Here is a 24,881-nt window from a genome sequence, read left to right as displayed (position 1 = left end):
CTTAAAATAAGAGAAATGAAAGAAAAGTGCAAATGAATAATATAACAAGATTGGGCAGAGGCCTAATTCATCATCTTTGTAAATGGAAAATGAAGCACCGATGTCTTACCTGAATGAGTCTTTTTTCCCCTCTCCACTGAATCTCATTCTCCCTCCTCCAGCTGTGGAGCCTCCAGACCCCATCTCCTCCCCACTCCTCTTCAGACCTGCTCTCCAGATACCCGGGGCCTCAGCACAGGTTTAAGAGACTATGTCTCCTCTTGGTGGTCATTGTGCTTTGAAACCGTATCTCCCCTTAGAGACCTAAAAACATTTTATCTCCTGTATAAAATGTCATGAGGACATTTTCCAGGCATGGATCCTGCCAAGGTCCCTGAAGTCACTTCAGGGCAGGTTGTCACCTACAGGAATGACTAATTCAGGGCAGTGTGGTAGGTTTGGGAGGCTGAGACGGGGTTACAAGAGAAAAAGTTGGCTTCAAAAAAGTGTTACTTACCTATACATATTTGCCTGCTGTGAAAAATAAGAATTGTGTATTTTTTTTTCCTGGATGGAAGTAGTTTTCATGGGAAAAACAAAGTGTAATTCTAGTGGCTTGCAATGGGATCTGAGAATGGGCTTAGATTTTAAAGTCTTATTTACTATAGAGTGAATAGTAACAGAAAAAATGCTAGGTATTATTTTATATTTCAGTTTTCTGACTTTGCCTCAATATTTAGCTACTTAGCTCAACAATAAAGCTGGAAACCTCACCTCAAATTATCACACTAATTATAATTAAAAAGGTATGACAAGAGGTGGCAGTAGCATTTTTTTTTATGGCATCCAGTCTATATAGGAGGCAGCATCTTCCTTTGCGGCTATCAAATCTCTTCTTCTTGGCCTCAGTAAGCTACCCAGGTCTGCCGGTGGGAATAAGAATATTTACCATACCCCATTTTTCAATGAAGAAATGTGCAGATTGTTTTTATTATGTTAATTCGCAGGGCCTTGAGGAAAAATGACACATACTCTAGGATATAAGGTACCGCTCAGGCACAGGCTACCTACCAGAAGGAAAAGAGAAAAGTCTGAAGCTTCGGAGCCGTGTCCCGTGATGGCTCCCTGGGGGCAGCCCACCTGCATAGCGAGGGGACAGGCACCAACGTCAGGAAGGAGCGACGAGGCCCTCGCTTCTGTGCTGATTTAGTTCCACAAACCAACTCTCCTTGGACTGTGCTGAAATCCTATAATTCCTTTCCACTCCCCACGTACCTAAGTATCAGAACTTTAAAAAAAAAAAAAAAAAAAAGCCATACAAAATTAACATTAAAAAAATAAATTTATTTCAAGTCTGAAATACTGAAGAACATGCGAATAGATAACTAATACAAAGAGCAAAACTCAGAACATGAAAAATGACTTTCAGACAGATGGGAATTCTTTCAGCAATACTCTGGGTTTACACACAGACATATTTTTAAAGACATTTCTCCCACAATCACAAAAGGCAAAAGCTATATTTGCAACATTTATAAATACAATAGCTATTGAAAGCATCCAATCTCTTTCTAAAATCACATGAAAGTATCCAATTTATTTTTACTTTATACAAGTGTTGCTTACCCAACTCCACTTCCCAAAGATATGACACAGGATTATATGACATTCTTGTTTGACAAATTACAGACAACTCTAACTCAAAATACAGAAAATTATCAATTCATTTCATGTTTTGTCACATCATATTTCATCCTTTTTCTAATCAACAAGGAAAAATACACATGACATATATGTATAGCCTTTTTGGGAATAAAGTATTCCAATTTTATCTATAATTTGTTCAAAATCTCAGGAACTCAAGTACATGATTATTTTAAACAACATGGACAGTTTAAAAATGAAAACAATTATTTAGAGGAGGAACCTTAAAATATATCTGTGGCTGTAAAACCTGTGATGTAAACAGCTAAGGAGTTTGATGTGTCAGCATATTCTGCCTGAGCTATCACCAACTGAATAAAAAGGCTAAATACAGATTTTATATTCCCCATATCCATAAAGCGACAATCACATTTGTTTATACAATTATCCAGGGAATTTCTCTAGCTATATTTAAGTTCCTGTAGTACAGTGATTTGGTCTATCCCATGATGAATGGCATTTAAAATTCAAAATAGAATTTGAGATCAAATTGAACACATTTATTACAGGGATGAAAAAAGTGCTGCCCAGAAACTCACAGGGACAGATAGAAACAGACACGGGATGTGGACCCGGAGTTCCTGATTCCCAGCTAGAAAGTTCTCCTAACACATTCTCCTAGGTCAGTTTTACATAATTCGCTATGGGCTGATGACAGAATTTTCCTTTCAGTAGAAAGCAATGCATTTCGACAATGCCCCAGCCAGAAATGCTAATGCACTTTGAGGGTATCAAGGGTATACCTGACTGCCATTTTTTTTTCTTTTCTTTTTTTTTTTTTGGATGTGGACATAATACCTATGGCTGCTTAAATGTCATTACTCTGAAGACATGCCCTTATCAGTTTAGAGAGTCCGGACACAAACGACATTCACATTCTCACTGTAAACAAAACGCAGAAATGCAGTGGTAGGCACTGTGGAAATGCATTTGGTCCTCTTCTCCCTACCCTGAGCACGTGAAAGAACGGACTATTCCCATGGTATGGAGCGGATTGTTCCCACGTTCTGTGACGAAGACACGAAGCCACGGGCGCAAACTTGGGTGCGGTACATCTCAAAGGAGAATGGTTGGGAAAACATGGTACCGGAGAATTAGAACAGACAACATTTTACGAGGCCTCCACTAAATGCGAAGCTCGAGGCTGAGCACCGGTTTCCTTATCTCAGGAATCTTCAAGGCAGAAGTGTAAGATGTGACACAAGAAATCATGGAAAATCCAGTAACACCTAAGATGAAATTTGCTTACTAGGAAGCCAATGGGTACAAAACTATTTCAAATTGGAGTGAAAAAATAGTGTTAGCATTTACACCACAACAAGAAAGCAGCACAGAGAAGAACTCAAGATCATGAGCCTGCATCTGGCTCCTTAGCTTAATGAGAACATAGGTCGAAGACCAAAGTCATGTCATGGGTTCAGTCCGTAAACAGAATAGTTTTTATGGCCATTGATGGTATCTGTTACAAAGCACTCTGTAACAAGAATATGAGAAATGAGAAAGTCATAGCGGTCACCTGGAAGTCCCATGCCAACACTGTCCTCTGGTGGGCGCGCGCGCCGCCTTGCCCCGCCGACTCACACTGAGGGGGCTTGCTCAGCGGCCACAGGGATGCACAGGGAACCGATAAGGAACAGACTGTACACTTGGTTCTACTGGATATTTCCTTATATAAACTGCATGTATGCTTATGTGGCTTAAGGGATCACACCTGCATGTTAGAATTTTACGAAGAAGAAAAACACTTCTTAAAAATAAATGTCAAGAAGCTTACTTTCAGATCGACAATACAAGACTCAAAATGGAACAGTCGCTAGATAAATGGTAGTGTTAAAATGATGTAGGCAAAATATTGCTTAAATTAACAATTAAGCGAAACAATAATTGCATTTAGTGTGTCATATAATGACTTCAAGTAAGTGTCCATCTCCCATAACCTATAAACCAAGCCTTACTGCTCAGTTACCATATATATTAACTTTCATTTCAAATTTTTGATTCTGACTGCTTGGACATCATGACAGTTTTTGACTCTTGATCTGTAGGACTATCAACTGGCACCTGTAGAAAGAATCAGAAAATAAAAAATTTATAGAATTTGGCATATGCCGTTATGACCGATCAACGGTTGGCTCAGGAATGAAAAAAGCTGTCTAGATAGACCGGTTTCACATTTATTCTATGCAGACATTCTCAATAGTATGATCATAAAAATATTTATTACTTACAGCTTTAATATTGCCGTTTGTGATCCCTACGTTTATATTGTGTCTTCTCAGGTCAGACTTGATTAATGCTGAAACACAGAAGCACCGATGGAGTTACCACAGAGCACGCACGAATGGACTGTCCTCCACACAGTGCGAAGTCTTTGATATTGGCGAATTTAGCTCACTATAAGTACCATAACATTCAACAGCATCCTTGTAGTCTGGAAATATAATAGTACCTCTCTAAGCCATTAACTTAATTAGCAAGTCACTCATGAGTGAAGAAATACTGGATGACAGTAAACAAAGAATGATGCGAAGTGCGATTCTTTCCCTAAAGCACCCCCTAGGGAAAGAGTGACTTGCAAACAGTTGTAACACTGTAGGATAACTGCAATAATGCAGGTGTGTCCGGTGTAGCAGGAGCATGGGAGAACAGATGCCCACGTCGGCCAAAAGAAATCGGGGAAGGCTTTCTGGATTTGAATAGAAACTTGAAATGAGTAGGAACTTGTCAAGCAGATAAGAGGAGAGAGGAAGGCATTCTAGGTAGGCAGAATAATAGTATATGCCAAAAAATGGGACAGGAAGAGTACAGCCTATTCTTGGCACTGGCGGCAGTCTGGATCACTGAAGCCTCCAGTTCGAGAGGGAGGTGACAGGAAGAGAGGTGGGGTTAGTAGGTGGTGTGTACACTGTGTAAAGGGGTTTACAGTGCATCTGAGCAGGGAGGATGCTACCCGGCCTGCATCGTAGGGTGCTCACTCTGGCTGGCTGCTATGTGGAGGATGATTATCAGCAACAAGACTAGAGGCAGGAAGCTGAGTTAAGAGGCTTTAATCCTGCTGAGAGATGGTGAGGCGTGAATGTGTGAGAAATGGAGATACAGAGTCAGGTTTCAGAGAAATTTTAGAATAGAACCAATAAGACACGGTTGTTTGATAGAATATGAAAAACGAAGGGATGAGAGAAAGAAAAATGGGTGATTTGAGTTTTCTTGTTTGGGTAACTGAATGGATGGTGGTCCTAGTCATTGAAACTGAAAATCTCAGAAGAATAGGTGTCCTAGGAGCATGGTAAGTTCAGTCCTGGACGGGCTGAGTGTAAGATGCCTATGGAATATCCAGGTCTGGAGACAGATACATGATCAGACATACTGGGCTAATATGTGAAAGATATCAAGGTCTAGAGACACAGATTTGGAAGTTACTGGCATTAAGTTGTAGTTAAGAGGCACAGATTGCTCAAGGAGAGTGTAAAATGAGAAAAGAAGATAAAGTATATGGGTAGTTAAGTCATCTAATCAGTTATAAAGCAAAGTAAAAATAAAATATGAAAGTAAAGTCAGTGTCCTCAATGTTAGTCCAATGCTTCCTTTGAAATCCACACTGCCCCTTTATTATCCTGATCCATTACTGATATCGATATTTTAGAAATTCACATATTTGTGCTGAGCTAAATGAATATATGTAAATATGGCTTTTCTGAATGCATTTACATGACTTTGAAGAAACTGGTCAGGTGTAATAAGATCATATTTAAAAGGAGTTAAGACATTAAAACAGTATGTTTTAAATTGCAACAATGATTGCGATTGACTGACCAGCTCTACGATGTTGTACAATTAGCCAAACCAAAGAGGCTACATTTTAATAGGGAGAAAATGTGCGTTTCTTTGCCATTAATTCTAATTACAGAATTTAGGAACACTGGGTGGCATTATCACGCACTGTTTTTCAATGGATGCAAATGGACTAAAAACAAAGAATGTGCTTTACAGAGCTGTCCTTACTACAGAGTAAAATGCACTGTATTCAAATGCTAATTCCTATGTCAAAGCAAGAATTTCCGGCAATTCCAGGGGAAAAATTAGTATAAAGAAAAGGTACCACCCTTCATCATGCCTCAGGAATTTCCCAGCCCTCCTTCCTGTCTATACAAATGAACACAGGATATAAAATCACACTCTCTCCAGTAAAATATGCAACATGTGAGAGAAATTACTTCGCATTTTTAGATGGTAAAAGTATCAACTTAAGACCGTTTTAAAGCTCTTTTTTCACTTAATTTTCTATACTGGATTTGCTGGAATTGCCATTTATGACTATGACTATAAAAATAATGTGAAAACGGAGCTCAAATATGCCTCCTTTTTCGGTTCAATAATAACACTCTATTTGATAGACACATGTTAGTTACATCTCTGGAAATTAAGAGCCAACATGGAATTACTGATGACAGATCAGGAGTTCAGTAAATTAATGCGTTCCATGTTTCACAGTTTTTATATGTTTTACTTTACTAAACTGAAGAGAACAGGGGACAAAACTCCCTCATGGCAGAATGTTTTCCTTGGGGACCACAGGTAACACTCACTCTCTTTGCACATACTGAATGAATGACAGAGACCTTAGGTGGCTGTGTTTTCCAAAATAAGTATTTGCCACTGGTGAGGTCTCATGTAGGGGGTTTCAAAAAGAATAAGCAGGTAGTCGGTAAATAAAAAAGAAGGCTTGATTCACATTTTTGTGACAGATTTTGTCTTGCCTGTTGGTAAAGGGATGAGGAAAGCAAAGAACAAAGTGAACAATGGCAGAAGCCAATGCGGGCTAGAGAGCAGCGCTGGACCTAAGTCTTGCTGCCGTAACCATGTTTATGCTTCTGCGCCTAGATAAAGTATAGATAAAAGTTCTTCAACGTGCTCTTTCTCTGGAGATAGGGCACTATTCTCATTCCTGCCCATGTCTATTCCGATTATACCTAAGCGGCGTAGGCACTGGCTAACCGTGCCCTGTACTATTTCCACCGCTACCATCTGACTTACCACCAGCACCACATTATAATAATAGCTAATGTGATTAGGCACGTCCCAGGAGCCAGACACCACACTATGAGCTGTTCGTGAATCACCTCAGTTTATCCTCACAGCAACCCTCAAAGGCAGACCTGTAAATACCCTATTACATAGATGAGGTAAGGAGGATTTGAGAGGTTAAGTGACTTGTCTAAAGTCACACAGCGGTGGTAGACACATAATAGAATATACAGATGTAAAATTATACACCTTTAAATTATAAAATTGTATTAACCGACATTACCTTAATAAACTTAAAAAAAAAGTGGAAACAAACAAACAAACAAACAAACATAAATAAATAAAGTCACACAGCAAATGAGCAGCAGAATCAGACTCAAGCCCAGGTCTTTACCGACTCTTGTTCTAACAGTTTTTTTCATGTATAGTAATTGTGCTGAATTTGAAACTTGAAAAGTAAATGAATAGATCCATATCTTTGGAAGGAAACAAATAATAGTCTGCTTCTTATCTCATTTTCCCTTGAATTCTGCTGAGCCATTCAGAATCAATATACGTAAGCATTAAATACAAACACAATATGATACAAGCACTTTGCCATAAAAATACTCGAGTTTACCTGTTAAAACGATGCCTACGAATATCCAAACACAGAGGAAAATGTTCCCTGCTTTAGGATAGTAGTCTGATGTGAGTTTTCCTTGGGCCAACGTGAACAAAATCCCAAATATCTAAAATAAAATAAGAATTATTTTTTTTTATCAAGTTCTCTTTTTAGAAAAAGTGTAATGTTTTTTCCAGAGCTTTTCCTAACTTTTATTTATATGATTTGGCTTCTAGAAGCATTCACTGAAAGGTAGAATTTTTAAAACAAAAGTTCGGGTCAAACTCATTATCCACTAGAATGTTCAGTAAATGAGTCATCTCAGGTTTAAGAGAAATCAGAGGTTTACCTGTGCAGCAGCATTAAGAAGGCCAGATGAAGTACCTTCAGATTCAGGGTAAGTGATTTCAACAGCAAATTCAAAACCCAAGGGGAGGTAACCAGTCATGAAGAAACTAGGAAAATAAATCCAGAATTATAGAAAGAATGAAAAGACAGTATCACATATTGAGGCAATCATTCTACTTCTCAGGCTTGATCTAATGACCAAATAAGGAAGTGTTTTGAAGTTGGTATATGAAAGTCAGGCACTATTATTAACCAATCAGCCCAAGGTCACAAGAACTGAGAAGCAAAACAATTCAGCCCAAGGTCACAAGAACTGAGAAGGAAAACAATTCCTTTTATTTTTTTCAGAGAAAAATGTATCTCTCGTTTTCTAAGTCAGTTGCCTTTCTAACTAAAGTTACTTGGACTAAGTAAAGTTTATCCATTTTTCACCTACATATACCAAAAAGCAATTTCAAACTCCTTTTTATATTTCTAAAAAATAAGCACACATTTATATGCACAGTTTAAAGTTTAAAATATTGAAGAATCCTTGGATGAACTTTAAAAATTAAAACCTCAGGAATATACTTCAGAATTACAGCAGCATGCCATGGTTCCTCTTACCCAAGCACCCCTCCCGTAACAAACACGAAGGCAGTGTATCCGAGGTCCAGTGTGAAAGTAAATATGACCATTCCAAAGAAAGACAAAATGTAAACTATCAGAGTAGTCTGTCTGAAGCAAAAACAAAGGAACAAAAAATGTTAGTATATTGTCTGATTTTTCAAGGCACATTAAAATCATGTGGCTGTCCATTGCTCTGTCCATACAGTAATAAATTCTCTGTTTTTTAAGATTAAGGTTTACTTATCTCTGGAAAATGTTTCCACCAAAGCATGGACTTGACTTCAAAGCTTACATTTAAGATTCAACGGCAGCAGATAACAAAACCCGCACCACATTCAGTGCTCTGACGGGAAGGAATAGTCATCTTTATGATTCCAAATGGGATCAAATTCCACCTCTTCCAAAACGCCTTTCCTAACCACTTAAACTTGTAACACTGTTTCTATCAAACTCCCTTATCATTTAGCTATCCACAAAATTGGCACTTGACATCTACTAGACTTGTGACATCTATTATAGTCTGTAACACTGGTATTTAACTTTTCATATGTGAATGCCTTGTTTCCTCCACTTTGACTACAAATGTCTCGAGGGCAGGGACCATATATTACTTGCCACAATTCCTAGTTAAGAGCAATGCACACAAGAGGAGTTTGGTGAAAGAATGGCACTTACCCTGAGAAGAAAGCCAGGGCAACAAAGCACACATTTCTAATTATACAGTGAACCAAGGCCTGTTATTAAATTTAATCCTTTATATACGATCCCCTCACCTATAAATGTAATGGGTTTCACTCTAGCTACCATTTCCTAACAATGAAGCTGCAGCAAGCGCTATCTTAAATTATGGTAGAACTATCTTAGAGAATTCAAGATCAGAGGTACTTTGGAAGAGTTTATATAATGGTATCAAACACCTTAGGCTTGGAAAGTACACAGGATACAGTTCCACATTTCATTCATTCATTCGTTCCTCCCAAGCAGGTGGAAAGTTTCTGCCTGTTAAAAGATGTAGCTCTTTTTTTAAGGCCCAGTGCAAAACATGCTGCCTCCCAAACCCCTTTCTCAGTCTCCCAGGTGGTATTACTCACTCTTTTTTTTGTATTAACATTTTGCTGGTTCCACACAGATGTACAATATAGTTTGGGAGCATCTTAGCCAAAAATGTTTTACCAAAAAAAAGCTTTATGCTCAATAATAATTTTTTGATAGGAAAGAACAACTTTTTGTGTTCAAGCTTACAATGTAAGAAAAGAGTAATATAAAGGCTCTGTCAGAAGTCGAATGTTTCTCGGAAAGGGCTTTTTTCAGAACAGAGATGATCCCTCCTACAGTGGCCTGTATGAGAACCACCGGAGGGGGAACAAGGTGCATAAGGTGTCCCAGTTCTCAAAGCTGAAATGAATATTCAACAAAATAAGACAAACTATAGACTGCAGAGACATTCAGAAATGAATCCAAGTCTTTTAGTAATAATAACACTTTTCAAATTCCTTAAAATAAAAAGCAGTTTCCTTTAAAAACAAAATAACTTAGATTGTACACCATACGTTTATCTACTTTTACTTACTTGTATGTTTTGGTATAATCCAGCCATAAGCCACAAAGAATGGAGCCCACCATTCCAGCTACTACTAGTGTTAACCCAATCCTTCCAGCATTCAGTTCTTCTTCCTTAAAAAAATTTTCATAAGAAGTTACTCAGATACTTCTAATTCAAACATATCCTTCATATTCCCATACCTTTTCAGTCAATGGAAATAATCAGACATAATTAAGCACATGTAACAGGAAAATTCAATATGGGTTTAAGATGGAGGAGTGGAGCAGGTAAAGCACATGATAAAGGACATTCCGTTTTAAAATCAGAATTTTGTAAAAACACCCTAAAATATGGGAGAAATCAAAAAGGAAAATTTTCCTATACTCCTTAATTAGAAATACAATGATTTTTGTTACGATTCTTTTTTTTTTTTTTTTTTTTTTAGGCAAGGTAACCCTTGGATGGCCTCACAGATTGCAAGGACCTTGTCAGCTTACAATCCCTTATTTTTTATTTTTTTTCGCCTACAGCACCTGGTCTTCCTAGGTGGTCTCCCATCCAAGTTCTAACCAAGCCCAACCCTGCTTAGCTTCCGAGATCAGACAGGATCAGGCTTGTTCAGGGTGGCATGGCCATAGACTGATTTTTGTAAAATTCTTAAGTAATTCACACATGAGGTTAATCTGATAGCTTCTGCATATTATAACTGCTTTCTCCTTTCACAAACAAAGAGAGGTCAGAGCTTAATATTCACTTCTTTATATTTGTGTTGGTTTTTCTTAAAATTTTTTCTTTTTCCATATAAGCAGTCACATTATTTCTTTAAAAAAATAAAATAAAAAGAATACTTAGGTATTGTCAAAGCAGTAACTTCTACTTTCCATTTTGTGTTTTATAAATTGCATTAAATGTATTCTCAATTAAAAACATAAATTTTTAATAACAAGGTCATATCTTTAATCTTATGATCACATTAACAGGAATTCTACTGCTAAAGAAAAATTCCTGGCCAAGCATGTAACACAACATAGGCAGAGCAGCTTACCTTATAATAGGCCAGTACCATTTGATTTAATAACGTTGAAACTGAATAAAATGCTCCAGTCATGATACCTACAATTAACAGAAAACTATAAATGTACCATTTATCAGTTTATAAAGTGCAATGGAGTCCTCTGTAACAATTATGACAGTATATGCTTTCAGACAGTTGACAGAAAAATTAAAAGCTCCTGCCATTTCCTTTCAGGATGTGGACTGATCAATTTAATATCCAAATTTACTAGAAATTATGACTGTTAAGAGTCTGTCATTACACTATCTATTATTACTTAGATTCAAATATACCAACTACAAATCATATCCCCATGCATAATACATGGCAATCAAGCAATGGATTGCTTACTGAGTGCCTACAATATACTCAAGCTAATAAATGTTTAAGCATAAGACAGAATCCCTGCTTCAGATTTTATCCCTGCATCAAAAAGACTTAACAAGGCAATTAGTAAGATGATATTAATTAAAGGATACTTAAAGAGAAAAATAAAAACAGCTGGTTATCAGGAAGCATACGACTAGGTTTGAACCCTGCTGTTTCCTTGCACGTATTTATGACTTTAGGTAAGTCTCTTAACCTAGCTGAGACTTCAGTTTATTATTTCTCACTCTTTTTATTACTAAATACTTCAATCATACAAAATAGTATAAACAATAATTTAAGAAATACCCTCACTAATTGCCCAGCTTTGTCAAACATTAACATCTGGCCAGCTTTGCTTCAGATTCATTTTTTAGACCTTCCCTATATTCTCTCCTATATTTCTCAGTGGTAACTCCAATCCTGATCTTGGTGTTTATCACTTTAGACACTACATGTGTTTCCATAAACAATTAGAATTGTTTTGCACGTACTTAAACTTTATATAAATAACATATTAATTGTATCCATCAGCAACTGTTCTTATTATTCAACATTATGGTTCTGAAGTTTACCTGTGCTCATATTGGCTATTTTCTCTGCTGCACAACACTCCACTGTGTAAATACACTTCAATCTCATTATCTCTTGTCCTGTCAAAGGCCCTTAAGGTTTTTTTAAGTTTTTCACTATTTACAACAATACTGCAATGAATATTGTGTTTCTGTTCTTACAATAAGGGTTTCTCTAAGAGCATACCTCAGAGAACTTCTACTTTCTGGATAGGGTCAGACTGCTCTTCGCCGTGGTTTTATCAGTTTACACTATCAGCAGAGTTTTTTTACTTCACATACTTGCCAAATTTGTTTTCACCAAATTAAGTGGGTTTTTTGTTGATTTTTTTTGGAACCAATTTGAATGCGTGTAATGTTATATCTTACTCTGGGTTTGATCTGTATTTCCTCAATTACTAGTAAGGTTGAGCATCATAGATAAGCAATACACACATACGGAAACACATAAATACCTTCTGGTTTCCTTGGACTATTTGCTCTTTTCTTATTGATTAGTAGGAGTTACTTTTATATTGAAGGTACTAAGCTTTTGTTGGTTATATGCATTGCAGACATTTTCTCATAGTTTATATCTTATCTTTTCACTTTTTATTGGTGTCTTTTTGGAAAAGACCATTATTTTATTTTAATGTAATGATATGTACCAGCCTTTTTCTTTAAGTTTTATGTTTTTGCATTTAGAAATTCTTTTAAGAATATTAAAGATGGTTTTCTATATTTGTTTCTAAAACATTAAAGTTCTGATTTTTACACTTTGGTCTTTAATCTACTACAATTCATTTTTGTGCATGGTATGATACAGAGACCTACTTTTACTTTGTTTTCCTACATGAACAATCAATTATCCCAAGACAAGTTACTATATAGTTTTCTTTTCCCAAAATCAAGTTTTCATATTTACATGTTTTTGTCATTAGAGCTGTTCACAAATATTCCAGTTCTTCTCTTTCTAGGCACTTAGTGGCATGGCCATATGGTTTGAAATGTGAGCAAAAGTGGCATTTCCCATTTTCCGCCTTAAAATCATGGAAGCATGTGAAGTAACCATGCACTTACCATATAACTTCTCGTGTTGTTTCCTTTTGATGAACAACACTTAACACTGTTGGTTACTTTTCAGGTGTTTATATTACTTCCCCAATTGGATTATAACTACTTTAGGGCAGAAATCATATATCATGCTTCTTTCTAGCCCACACAGCACCTAGGTCACTATTGTACACTTAGTTGATATTTGATAATTATTGATGGAGTAAATGAATGAATAACAAAATGAACAATAAGTGAGATTAAATGTTAAGCTAGCTCTTATAGAATTGCTTATGGAAAAAAAAAAGAAAACATTTCAGGTAAAAGAAATAATGGCATACGGAGGCATATTTGTGTGTGTGAGCCTGTATGTCTGTGACAGGAGGTTGGTTATAAATCTGGTTGAAAGAGAATTTTGTACTAGGAAATAGTGAGAGATAAAAGAAGATAGGTAAGAAGCCACCTTAAATGACAGGCTAAAGAAATGAGTTTGCTCTATATTAATAGTGAACCACAATAGTTTCTCTACTTCCTAGTTATGAGTTTTAGATTTAAGCTAACCAGTGGAGCAAAATTAAGAAAAAGAATTATGGTATGCTTAAGTATTTAACGATGAAATGATGTAACTAACATCTGGGATTTGCTTTAAAATATTCTAGGAAAAAAGTAGAGGAAATAGATAAATCAAGAATGGAGAAATGTTGATGCTGGGTGCTGGTGGGTACATAGGAATTCATTAGGTTCAAAGTTCTACTTTTGTGTTTAACAATTTCCACACACACACGGAACGTAATCCTGGAAAAAGGGTAAGAGTTTAAATCAGGCAATAATTTGTTGCAACTTCTAAGACAGTTATGTAGTAGGGGGTGCACAGCCCCATCTGTAAAGGGATCATCAGTGAGTGAGTTCTGAAGGGCAAGTAAGACAGAAATATGGGGGCATTGGTGGTAACGTAAGTAGTGTTAACATAATAAACAATGAACACACTGCTAGAAATCTCTGAAGGGAACCAAATGTGTTGATGCCTGTTGTAAAGCTACAGTCTTAGTATGAATATCTGTCAGCTATTCTGAAAGCTCTAAAAGGATGAGAAATATTTTTTCCAGTTAGAACTGGTGAAGGTGACCTCCTTAATGTCTAATAGTTTTGATTGAGTAGTCAAAACCGATACCGATCTACACAAAGTCAGACAAAAGAATTGTTGATGGCATTTCCCGTATGCTTTGAGCAGTCATAACTATAGTTTATAAAGGACCTAAAATATCCATGAGACCACACAGAAGACAGCGATTCTCTATTAGACCTATTAGTTTACTTCAAAAACATGTAAGGAAATCCATCCTGAAGTTTTTGCTTCTAATTCAAAATTTAAGTTTATGACTATGTGATCATTATTTTTAGAGTTAACAAGCCTATGTCATTAATTAAAGCTCAAACCATTAGGTTAAATGAGAAGAATCTACAATGCTCAAAGGTTTATACAGACATCAAAGAAAATAAAAGAAAACCACTTACCATAAGCGATTAATAGAAGGACAAAAGGCATGTTTTTAAATAGGTTCCTTATTGATTTCTTATAGGAATACTCTTTAGGAGGGCTGTCTTGAAGAGCTGCTTGAGCCTGACTTGGTGGATAGTGAGGTTTTTCTTTGAATGCTGGAAACATACATGAAAAGGTAATTAAATAAATGTATCTTCCATAGTGAACACACATAAACTAAATTTAAAGGGGCAGTGAAAGTCTTTTATAGTGAGGCTTTTCATTTTCATGAATTTCTAAGTGACAATAGTTTGACAAATAAAACTCAGATATGGCCCATTCAAAACTGCAAAACCTTTAATAATGTCACAACCTTGCCCATTGATTATTCCACTTTTAGTTAAGCAAGATTAATTTTTATTATATTCAGTACTAAACAATTCTATTTCTAAATTTAGTTCAATTTTTAATTAGAGGTAACATATATGAGCAAGCCAATATATTACTGAATTTTTAGAGGATTGTCTTGAGTTAGTAACGACTTTCTTCTGAAATTTGATATAGATTTTATCATCTGGTCCAATTACACCTTTAGAACTGAAAAAGTCCAGGTAGATTCATGGGAGCAGAGCTAGGTCTTTCTTGCTGACTCACTCTAGCTGCATATGGAAAATCTAGGGGTAAAGCTGGGAGATGTAACAGTTTGACACATGGATTCTGATTCTGTAAGCTCTAACACAGCCCATTTCTATGGAGTTAGGGGGAGATTTCACAAGCTTCTCAGCCCAGATTTCACAAGCTTTTCCTAGGCAGAGAAAAATCTACTAACTTCCTGCAAGATGGCTAGGGAGAGAATTCCATAGGGTTTGGCTAGCTAGAAGTCAATACTACTTGACGGAACAGCTGAACTGCTAAAATTTGGTACATCGGAAATTAAGATCTAGTTTTGGTATTGACTCAAAATCTCAAACTAAAATAAATGGAAAATACTGTATCTCATTGAATCTAAGATGGTTTGATACTAACACTCAATGACCTTGCCAGTTATCAATAGAAGGTTTTCACATAATCCTATCTCAATCACCATCCATGTTACATGCCACTGACTTGTTTTTATTGTGGAAAGAATAAATACTTAACATGAAATTTACCCTCTTAATACATTTTAAGTGCACAATATGGCATTGTTAACTAACACTGTACAGATCTCTAGGACTTGTTCATCTTACATGCCATTGATTATTGAAGGCTTCTTGATTTCAGAGGTTTCATGAAAAGAGAATCAAAACAAACTTTAGAATCAATGAAATAGAGTATATTCAAAAACAAAAAAAAAGAAGGTAAATGGATTGAGAAAAAGTAGCATTTTCCAAAAGATCAGAACTTTCTTCTCTTTCTCGTTCTCTCTCTCCTTTTTTTAACAGTATCTATTTCTTTTTTCCAACAAGGAAGGCCTGCTTTGTAATTTAAAAGTGGGCTAGAGCTGGTGGACCTGGCTATCAATCATAATCAGGCAAAAATTTAAAAGCAATACAGATTTTTAAGATTCTACCCAAGGCTCAATGAATCAGAACCTCCAAAACAGAACCTGAGAATCTGTATTAAACACAGAACTCTCCACTACCCAGCCAGGTGTGAAAATCACTACAAAAGAAATGATCCTTAAAACTTCCATTTAATACTATAATTCTCAAATTCTCCTGTTTTCTAATAAAAATTAAAATGTTTTACTCACCAATACGCTGATTATGACATAACTAAAACTTATCAAACTAAAATAGACTTCTATTTTTACAGGTCTCACAACAATTCAAGAGGAGACATAACTCATAAATATTTATTTTAATATCCTTACATTGGAAGGACTGGTAGACATAAAATGTTTAAGTTGTTGTAATTCCTCCTCTTCCTTTCACCCTATCTCCTCCTTGCACTGTTGAGGACGTCTGCTGTCCTTTTCTGAAAGTGTCCTAGTTAAGATAGGAGATATCTCTTATTATATCTCTTATTGATATCAGTAATACAGAACTCACGCAGCTGTAAAATAAAGTTTCAGAGTGTAAAAACTATACTTACAAGGTAGTCATGAACATTTAATGAGTCTTGGGTCTCTTAGGTTTTTATTTACTATGGCAAAATAAGTCTGAATGGCTCAGATCTCAAATACATAAACAATTCTTACTAGACTTCAACTCCATTAGATTTATTTTCTGAATACAAGTATTATCTTTTAATTTCAGGCAGTTAACTGCCCTCTTGGTCAAAATCAGGCCTGTATCTACCAGCTACATTATATAGTAAAGTTGAGCTTAAGTCTATGTGAAAGATAAGAAAACAGAACAAAAAACCATTGGTCTATGACCCTGTTTATGCTGCACTGCATTTTCAAAGGATGAAGTAAGGCTTTTCCTTTATCCTTTGAAACTGAAAAACAATAGCCTTCTTACCCTCTTCTCTCCCCACCAAAACTTGTGTCAATAAAATAACTACCTGTTAAAGCAGTTATTCTCCACCCCACTGGCAACAGGCATATAGGTACCCAAAGAATTTTGGGCTCCACATCAAACTTTTTCTCCCATGATGAAACAACAAATCTATCATTTAGGACCACTTCTACTTTTTAAAATTAGATCATAACATTATCTTTCCATTTCATTATTTGTTCCTATGATTTAAGCGGACATTACACATATTAACTTACTATAATACAAATACAGATTTGAATCCTGGCTCTGCCTCATAGCGCTATATACTGAAGAAATCAATCCCTATCTCTTGACTATAACTATCTTATCCATAAAAACGACAGCAAGCTGTTATGAGGCTTATATGATATATGTTAAAGAATTTTGGGAGGAATATTTATTTTTAAAAATCAGATACTAAATTTATCTCAAGGGCTTGAAATTCTTACAGACTAAGTAAAAAGTTAAAAGTTTCTAATAAGCAGCCTGTATATAAATCTCCTGAGTATAAGGATCAGAAGTAAAATGATGTATATATATTATATACTCATTGTTTAAGTACCTTAATATTAAATATCTGACTGTCATTACTTTTGTTTTCTGTCATCCACTCATTTTAGTGAATCGGGATGGCAGGGATTTTAACTGACACACTTAAGCAGTATAGTTTACTGCTCTGCTGCACGAGAACAGCTTTCAAACAGAACAGCATGAGCACTTACACAAGAAGAATCTGAATTGGAACGAAAAATAAGACTAAGTAAAAATTAAAGTATTATACTTTAATATACAACATTTTATATGTGGAGTTAAGATTGCATAGGCTCAAATTTCATCTTCAGTATTACTATGTGCATGGGTAAATAAATTACTTAAATTGTGCCTAGTTCCCTCATCTACAAAATGGGAATAATAAATAGTGCCACCCTCAGAGGGCTGTGAGGAGTAAATGCAATGAGCATGTAACACGTTTGGTACATATCAATCAATCAAATGTTAGCGGCCATAACAGAGTTCTCCCAATAAGAATGGGGTATTATAGTGAAATCCAGTGGAAGGCTTAGGTTAATTCCTAGAAGTGCTAGATGGATTCCACTCACATGTAAGCTCAATTAGGAGGACAACAGTGTTACATGGCATGAACACTCAAGACAGTATTTTAGGAAAACCGCTGAGCACCAATTTAGTGTATGTCACACCGCTGAAAAGCATCTGCAAAACTAATTTTATAAGATTTGGTTGGGCTTCAAAAGTACTAATGGGTAGAATTTAGAGGAAAGTAGGATCATCTCTTAGTAATTTAGGACCTGTAAGTAAGTGAAGATTTTAAAAATAATCCATAGTTTCCTCAATAGCAAATATTTGGATATAAGGAAGATATGTAAATTTTTTATTTAAATGTCAATTTGCAACTTAAGATTTTCACATCACGACTGTATATTATCTTGCTTTTATACTAAAGATTGATATTACAGCTCACCAAGCAAAACTTGACAATGAACTTCTTTTTTACTATTCTATTTCTATTCCATTTTTTCCATTCTTTTTCATTTCCATTTGCACTCTCTATTCACAAGCCATCAGTATATAAATAAGTACATACATGAAGAGTTCTCTTAATTTCTCAAATGACACAGGGTGATATGCCAATGGTCACACTTGTTATCATTTTTTTGTCCTCCTACTTTGACAAATAAAAAGCATCTCATGTATATATGTGCATATAATTTCATATTTCTATATATCTTATATACAATCTATCACTCTCTCACTTCTTCCAAAGGGACAAGCAATTGAAGACAATAAAAAAAGGAAAACCAGAATTTATTGAAGAGCCATAAGCAATCAAAGGAAAGAGAATTTGATATTTTAATAATCCCTGTTGCTAATATAAGGCCCATTTACATGAAATGTATATAAACTATATTTTATCCAGCAAATCGAATACGGCTATCAGAAAAGTAGACATATTCTTTAAAAACATAGATTTCTTTTAAAACTTTGTTAAATTGCTAAAGTAGTACAGGTATAATCTGTCCTTTATTCAGTAGTCTGCACATAGCAGATATGCCACTCCCTAACTGAAACATAAAAACCATCCAAAGGTAGACTGGTTATGTCAGAATACTTTTTATACTACCCAGAGAACCAGGAAAGTTCACTACCTTAAGGAATTATTAAATATGTTGGCTGAGCTTCCTACACCTGGATCCTGTAGTTCATCTACAAAGGTAGTTTCTACGAAAACACTCTATAGTCTTCGTATACATTTCTTAGAAAACTAAAAGATTTCATATCTGGAGATTATAAAACTTGAATTTTTCATTACTATTATAGTCGTGATAAAAATATATAAGTGAAAAAAACGCCAGCTATAATAAAATTTAACTGTAAATTTTAACAATTAAAAGATGGCCTTGCAACTTTAAAGTTCCTTTGTTCTTCAAATCGAGATACACTGTCTAAAGGGCGGTATTATATTTAACAGCTATATTACTTTAATAAACCTTCCTATCCTTTAACCTGAAATCAAAATTGTTTCCCATTAAAAATAAACTTTAAAAAAGTCAGACCTTCCCAAACCTTCTTCCAAACTGATGATGGCTGCTTGCAGCTGATCCTGACTGACTGCTTCAAGAGACAGGCTCAGACGAGAGGACTCAGTGACGAATGGTGGCAGCAGTGCTTTGCTGGAGTGGCCTAACAAGTAGATAGTTGCCACAGTTTGAAATTCTGCTGAACAACTTGCCACTGCCCAGGATCTGATCAACATCTTCAGATCCAGTTAACTGTTAAATTGGGGATCCTTGGAAGGATTTATCGTTAAAAAGAAGGCGGTAGCCTACTTACATCATTTCAAAGCATTGACAAGAATGTGTTCCTGGCTAGGTTAGCATCAGGCGCAGCATATATAGAGGACTATGCAAAGAAGAGACAGGTAATATGCTTGAAACCAACGGTTGGTTAACAGGGAAGAAAAGTTAGTAGGGAGATAAATGAGATGAATTAGTCTTCAACCCTTTGCAACAGTAAAACAGAAGGACCATAACACAGCCCTAGGATCGTGGCATTCATTACCTGAGCAAGACAGTGCTATGGCAAGAATGAAACGAGCAAATGGCACTTGAGATAGCAATACAAATTTTCAGGGTTGGTTATTTCTCTTTTCATACGTTTGTCATGCATTCACCTATTTAAGCTTTAGAGAAAATAATTCACTTACCAATTATTGTTAAAATAAATAAAAGTGTGGCGATAGCTGCTGTTCCATAAAACATGGTACTGATATTAGGAGCCAGATCTGTGCTATTCCGTGTGCTGGGCACTAAAACTGGTGGTACCAAAAAGCCAACTGCAGTTCCAAGCTGTAAAATAAACAATCCTCTTTACAGCTATTATTAGAACAAAAAAGTACGTACCTCCGATTGATACAACACAAAGAGAACAGCTACCAAACTGAAAGCTCTAAAAGCACCGTGTTCTAATCTTTTTACAATTGCACTGTTAAAGAGAAACTGTTGACCGACATTTTCCCTACTCAGTAAAAATTCACTGAACTACAATCTGAATGATGCTGCTATAAAATTGTGTAACATACAATCCTTACCCTTTAGGTCAGTGGTCCCCAGCCTTTCTGGCACCAGGGACCAGGGCTCCTATGAGAATCTAATGCCTTAGGATCTGAGGCAGTGATGCTGGCACTGGGGAGTGGCTGCAGGTACAGATGAAGCTTACTTAGCTCCCTCGCCCGTCACTCACCTCTTGCAGTGCTGCCAGGTTCCTAACAGGCCAGGGACCAATACCTATCGGCGGCCCAAGGTGTTGGGGAATCCTGCTTTAGATGCTTACAGTCAAAGAGGGAAATAAGAATATGTAAAATAAGCCTGAAAAAGGACAACTTATATGACGGGTACAACTCAGCAACAAAAAGACAGATGTCCCAATTCAAAAACGGGCAAAGGATTAAATAAACATTTCTAAACGGAAGATATACAAATGTCCAACAACCACATGAAAAAATACTCAACAGTAGTCATTAGAAAATTATACCAATTCATACCCACTAGGATGGCTATAATTAAAAAACAAAAACAGAATATACAAATGTTGGCAAGATGTGGAGAAACTGGAAGCCTTGTACACTGGCTAGTGGATTGTAAAATAGTGCAGCCACTGCGGAAAAGAGTTTGGTAATTCCTTAAAAAGTTAAACATAGAATTACCATCTGAATTCCACTCCTAGGTCTATGTATTCATGAAATAGATAATTTATATAGCTGTGGAGTTGGTAATATTTGTCATGAGCTACAAGTGTTAATCTCTAATATAGTTTCATAAATGTAAAATACTTTAAGAAAACAGTTCCTATCCAAACATGCAGAAGCAACCAATTAAAATATCAGTTACAAATTATTTTGGATAAACAACAATACAAGCTACCCTCTCTGTACTTTTAGAGAAAGGAAACAAATATAAAACAATAAGCATGTTGAGTTAGTGTTTTTTATGGATTTTAAATAAATCTTATTGGGATCTTGAAACAAGTGTTGGACTGGAAGTAAGAGTAACAGTCTTTTGTTACATAGTTTACACACAGCAGATATATATGCATAGAGAGAGGAGAAGTTTTTTTGTATGCCAATTTTTAACTAGATTCTCCTCAAGCTAAATAAACACTATACAATTTACACAAAGCATTACATAAAAGTATCATAGGACTCCATATGGGAATTTTAAATGACAATAAAATACCCTGCAATTAAAAAAAAAAAACACGAACATTCCACCTAATAATGCCACTGGAACGCTAACAGAATTTGAACCTATGGTGGAAGGAAAAACTAGCAAGCACCTTAATGGAGCCTTGGCAATATAAGCCACCCTTTTGCAATAGATTCCATGCAAAAGGGTGATTTGTCATTTTTTAATATTAAAAATTGGTAACTGGCTTCAAGAATGATGTGAAGACTTTATCACCAGAACATTTACTTAGCAGTCATTTATAAGTGTCTGTTATGTACCAGGCACTGACTCCTGATACACAAAATTAAACAGGGGCTTTCCACACTGACCCCTCAAAAAGGAACAAAATCTCCAGAACCCAACACTTCCTTTTGCAAAGAATACACTGGGGGGGGGGGGGGGGGCGACAAAAATAACACCTACCCAAGTCTCATTCATTAGTACAGTGACACGTTTTCTATGATGTCAGATGTATAAAGGCCAGTTCAGTTAATTACTGAATATGTAATTCTCTAAGCAAGATGATAAGGTGCTCACTTTAAACTGGTTTTGAAAGTTCTGTCCTTACAAATAGATCAAAGACTCCTCTTTAACCAAAAGAGTGCCTCCTTATGACTACTTCGTTTATAGCCAAGCCTCCTGAGGGTCCATCCACATGGCTAGCTCACAAGGCCTGACTCCATCTGGTCTTTTAAGGATCCAATTTTCATCTGTCACCCTAATCCTTACCTGATTGCCTAGCACGCCAGTGGCACAAGCTGTGGACACCTCCTTGGGGCCAAACCACACTGAGGCGATGCGCGAGGGCAAGCCCAGGATAAACACCTGGGCCACCGCGCACAGGGACTGGCCCAGCATGGTGACCCAGAAGAGATGCTGCTGCACACTGCCGCACTTGATCCAGGCACCCAGGCAGTTGAGGCCAGAGCCCAGCAGGGCGGTGAGCCGCAGGCCTCTGGTGTCCAGCAGCCAGGTAGCCGGGAAGATGAGGGGCACGTAGGCCAGCATGTACACCATGGACAGCCAGTCGATGTGCAGCAAGGAGACGCCGTAGAAGCCCTCGAAGACATTGCTGATGATGCTGTACTGTATCCACTGAAAGGCGTTGACCAGCGAGGACAAGCTGAAGATCAGTAGCACCACAAAGCGCCGCGCGGAGAGCGCTGTCCGGGGGACCGGGATGCCCTCAGTCCCTGGGGTCTCCTCCCCGGGGCCTGTAGGCAGCAGCCGAACCTGGGTCTCCTCCTCGGGAGCTAGCTGAGTCTGCCGACTGCCCAGGGCTCCCGAGGTGGCCGCGGTGCTGTCCCGAGGGACCCCATTCAGGGCCAAGCCAGCTTTGGGCCCGTTCTGCGGCTCCGGGCTCATCTCCCTGGAGGGCGCGACCCCCGGGACCAGGAGATATCCGTTCGCAGGCGGGTGCCCGGGCGCCACCTCTATCCCCTCCTCATCTTCGGGCCTCGCCATGTCCCAGGATTCCCAGGTGCTGCCTCGCGTCCCCGCCTCTTCCCTCTCCCTGCACGCCCCCGCCCAGCATGCGGGGCCCTCCCTGCACCCCAACCCCAACCTCGTGGCCCACCACTCCTGCGACTCTTTCTCCTGCCGAGTGTGGCCGGGCGTGAGCGCGGAACTGCAAACCCGACCTCCCGATTCCGCAAACGGGTAACCCTGCCTACGCGCGGCGGCGCCCACCCAGGCCCCGCCTCGCCGCGCGTTCCGGCCTGCCGGCCAATCAGCAGGAGCCTTCGCCCAGCAGGAAGCCAATCGGAGAGCTTCCTGGGAGAGAGCAGGTTCTCCTGGAGCCTCAGGAAGGGGGAGGGCTGGAGAATGCATTAGGCTTCCAGGAATCCTACGACCTGGGGGCATGGAGCGGGAGGCGGCCCGCGCATTGGGCAACTCCGGGAACAAAGGTGCTGGACAAACAGCGGGGGAGACAAAGAGGCAGGCAGTGTCACACTCACCATCAAGGGGGCTCCCCTAGGGCCCCGTCCAGCACTCAGGAGTATGAATTTGGCCTCTCGCCCCAGCACACATGTGCGTCAAGGTCAGACGCTGCCTTTAGAGCAGATGGCACCACATGTCAAAAGTTAGTGCTCTCGGCACAGGAAAAACACCACAAAGCATTCCAACTAAATAAAGAGATTTCATCAGAAATCTGCCTTTGGAAAGTTGGAATCCCTGCCCCAACCTCCATTCCGCTGGCAAATGCGGCTTGTGAGAGGTGTGGTGCCACACCAGACCCTGTCGCTCAGCATTCGTCCTTGAACCAACACCTGTAGTTAGTAATAGACACACACATTCATTCGGTTCAGTGGGTTCCAGTTACCAAATTTGAACGGTATGTGCCAGACATTATTACGGGCTCTGGAGAATAAAAGAAATGAGACAGTTCCCGCTCTCAAGAGCACACATAACCTTGAGTCTTCCTTGACTAGAGAAAAAGTCAGCCCTGCTACTTGTTGAGAAACAAAATTTGACGGAAAAAAAGAATACTCCAAATACTCATTATTAAACTTAAATCGAAACTAAGAGTCTCTCCCTATAGATTTAATCTTAAGAAGTGCTGCTATCTAAAACCTTTAAACTGTATACATTTTATTGCCTCTTATTATTATTTTGATTGTGTGCAAAAATATATCAGATACCTCTCAGTACAGGTGAAATGCTACATAATTCTAAACTTTAAGGAATATGCACATTTTAATGCCTTCCTTGGTCACCCCATATAAATTGCCATGCGCAACCCCCTTCCTCTCTCCCGCTTATTTTTCTCCTTAGCACTTACCACTCTCTAAAATGTGCTATATTTTACTTTTTTTCCTTGGTTACTGCTGAAAGTTTTGTTGTTTTTTGTTGCTGCTACTGCAGCTGCTATATTCTGAGAACCTGAAACAGTACCTAGCATATGTAGGTGTTCAATAAATATTTACTGAATGACTGTCGCTAACAAATATTGAATATTTTAAACAATTACTTGTTTTGTAAACGAATCCATTTTTTTTAAAACTTGTAAATTTCTTCTGCAAATATAATTTTTAAACATTGATTTAGATATTATTTTAGATTATCTAGCAATATTCTCTGAATGAACAAATAACTAAATATGAAATCCTAAGGTTTTCAGTCTTAGTTAATAGATTTCTGAAAAATGAACTAATTCCATTGCTTAATATTTGGCACAACTTATTCAATATTTAGAGGCATTTTTTATTCCTTCATGTATCATGAAAACTTCTACATAGCTCACCAAAAAAAAAAAACTAAACAAACACACACAAAAAAACCAAACGGCTGTTCAGAAAGGGAATCCAATGGGGAGAATTTTAAATGGACCTTTCTTTGCTTGCCCCAGTGGTACCTC

General features: G+C 37.5%; 1 protein-coding gene and 1 pseudogene across 2 annotated transcripts; both read right to left on the bottom strand.

Moving 5' to 3' along the window:
* Positions 1-1,302: 1,302 nt before the first annotated feature.
* Positions 1,303-23,195, bottom strand: FLVCR1 (FLVCR heme transporter 1). 2 transcript variants are annotated; one of them, XM_036234492.1, is made up of 11 exons: positions 22,253-23,195; positions 20,005-20,146; positions 19,365-19,481; positions 14,352-14,492; positions 10,858-10,925; positions 9,840-9,943; positions 8,267-8,377; positions 7,662-7,767; positions 7,328-7,439; positions 3,912-3,979; positions 1,303-3,744 (listed from the first exon to the last, which is right to left on the bottom strand). In XM_036234492.1, the coding sequence occupies exons 1-11, from the start codon at positions 22,985-22,987 to the stop codon at positions 3,670-3,672; spliced, it is 1,779 nt and encodes a 592-aa protein (XP_036090385.1). In that variant the 5' UTR covers positions 22,988-23,195; the 3' UTR covers positions 1,303-3,669. The 2 variants fall into 2 exon arrangements, with proteins under 2 accessions (XP_036090385.1, XP_016021971.2); XM_016166485.2 differs by lacking the exon at positions 19,365-19,481 and having other exon boundaries at positions 22,253-23,193.
* LOC118612977 lies at positions 10,334-10,452 on the bottom strand (annotated as a pseudogene).
* Positions 23,196-24,881: the final 1,686 nt, after the last annotated feature.

This window comes from Rousettus aegyptiacus, unplaced genomic scaffold (genome assembly GCF_014176215.1).
Source record: "Rousettus aegyptiacus isolate mRouAeg1 unplaced genomic scaffold, mRouAeg1.p scaffold_m13_p_17, whole genome shotgun sequence".
Lineage (NCBI taxonomy): Eukaryota > Metazoa > Chordata > Mammalia > Chiroptera > Pteropodidae > Rousettus > Rousettus aegyptiacus.
The sequence above is the reverse complement of the archived record's forward strand: the minus strand, read 5'-3'. Positions and strand labels throughout refer to the sequence as shown.

Coding starts and splice junctions, on each gene's coding strand:
- FLVCR1 (XM_036234492.1), bottom strand. CDS start 22,987: ATGGCGAGGCCCGAAGATGAGGAGGGGATAGAGGTGGCGCCCGGGCAC. Junction 14,493..19,364: donor CATCATCAGTTTGGAAGAAG/GTTTGGGAAGGT, acceptor GTATGTTTCCAG/CATTCAAAGAAAAACCTCAC. Junction 3,980..7,327: donor CGTAGGCATCGTTTTAACAG/GTAAACTCGAGT, acceptor TCTGTGTTTCAG/CATTAATCAAGTCTGACCTG.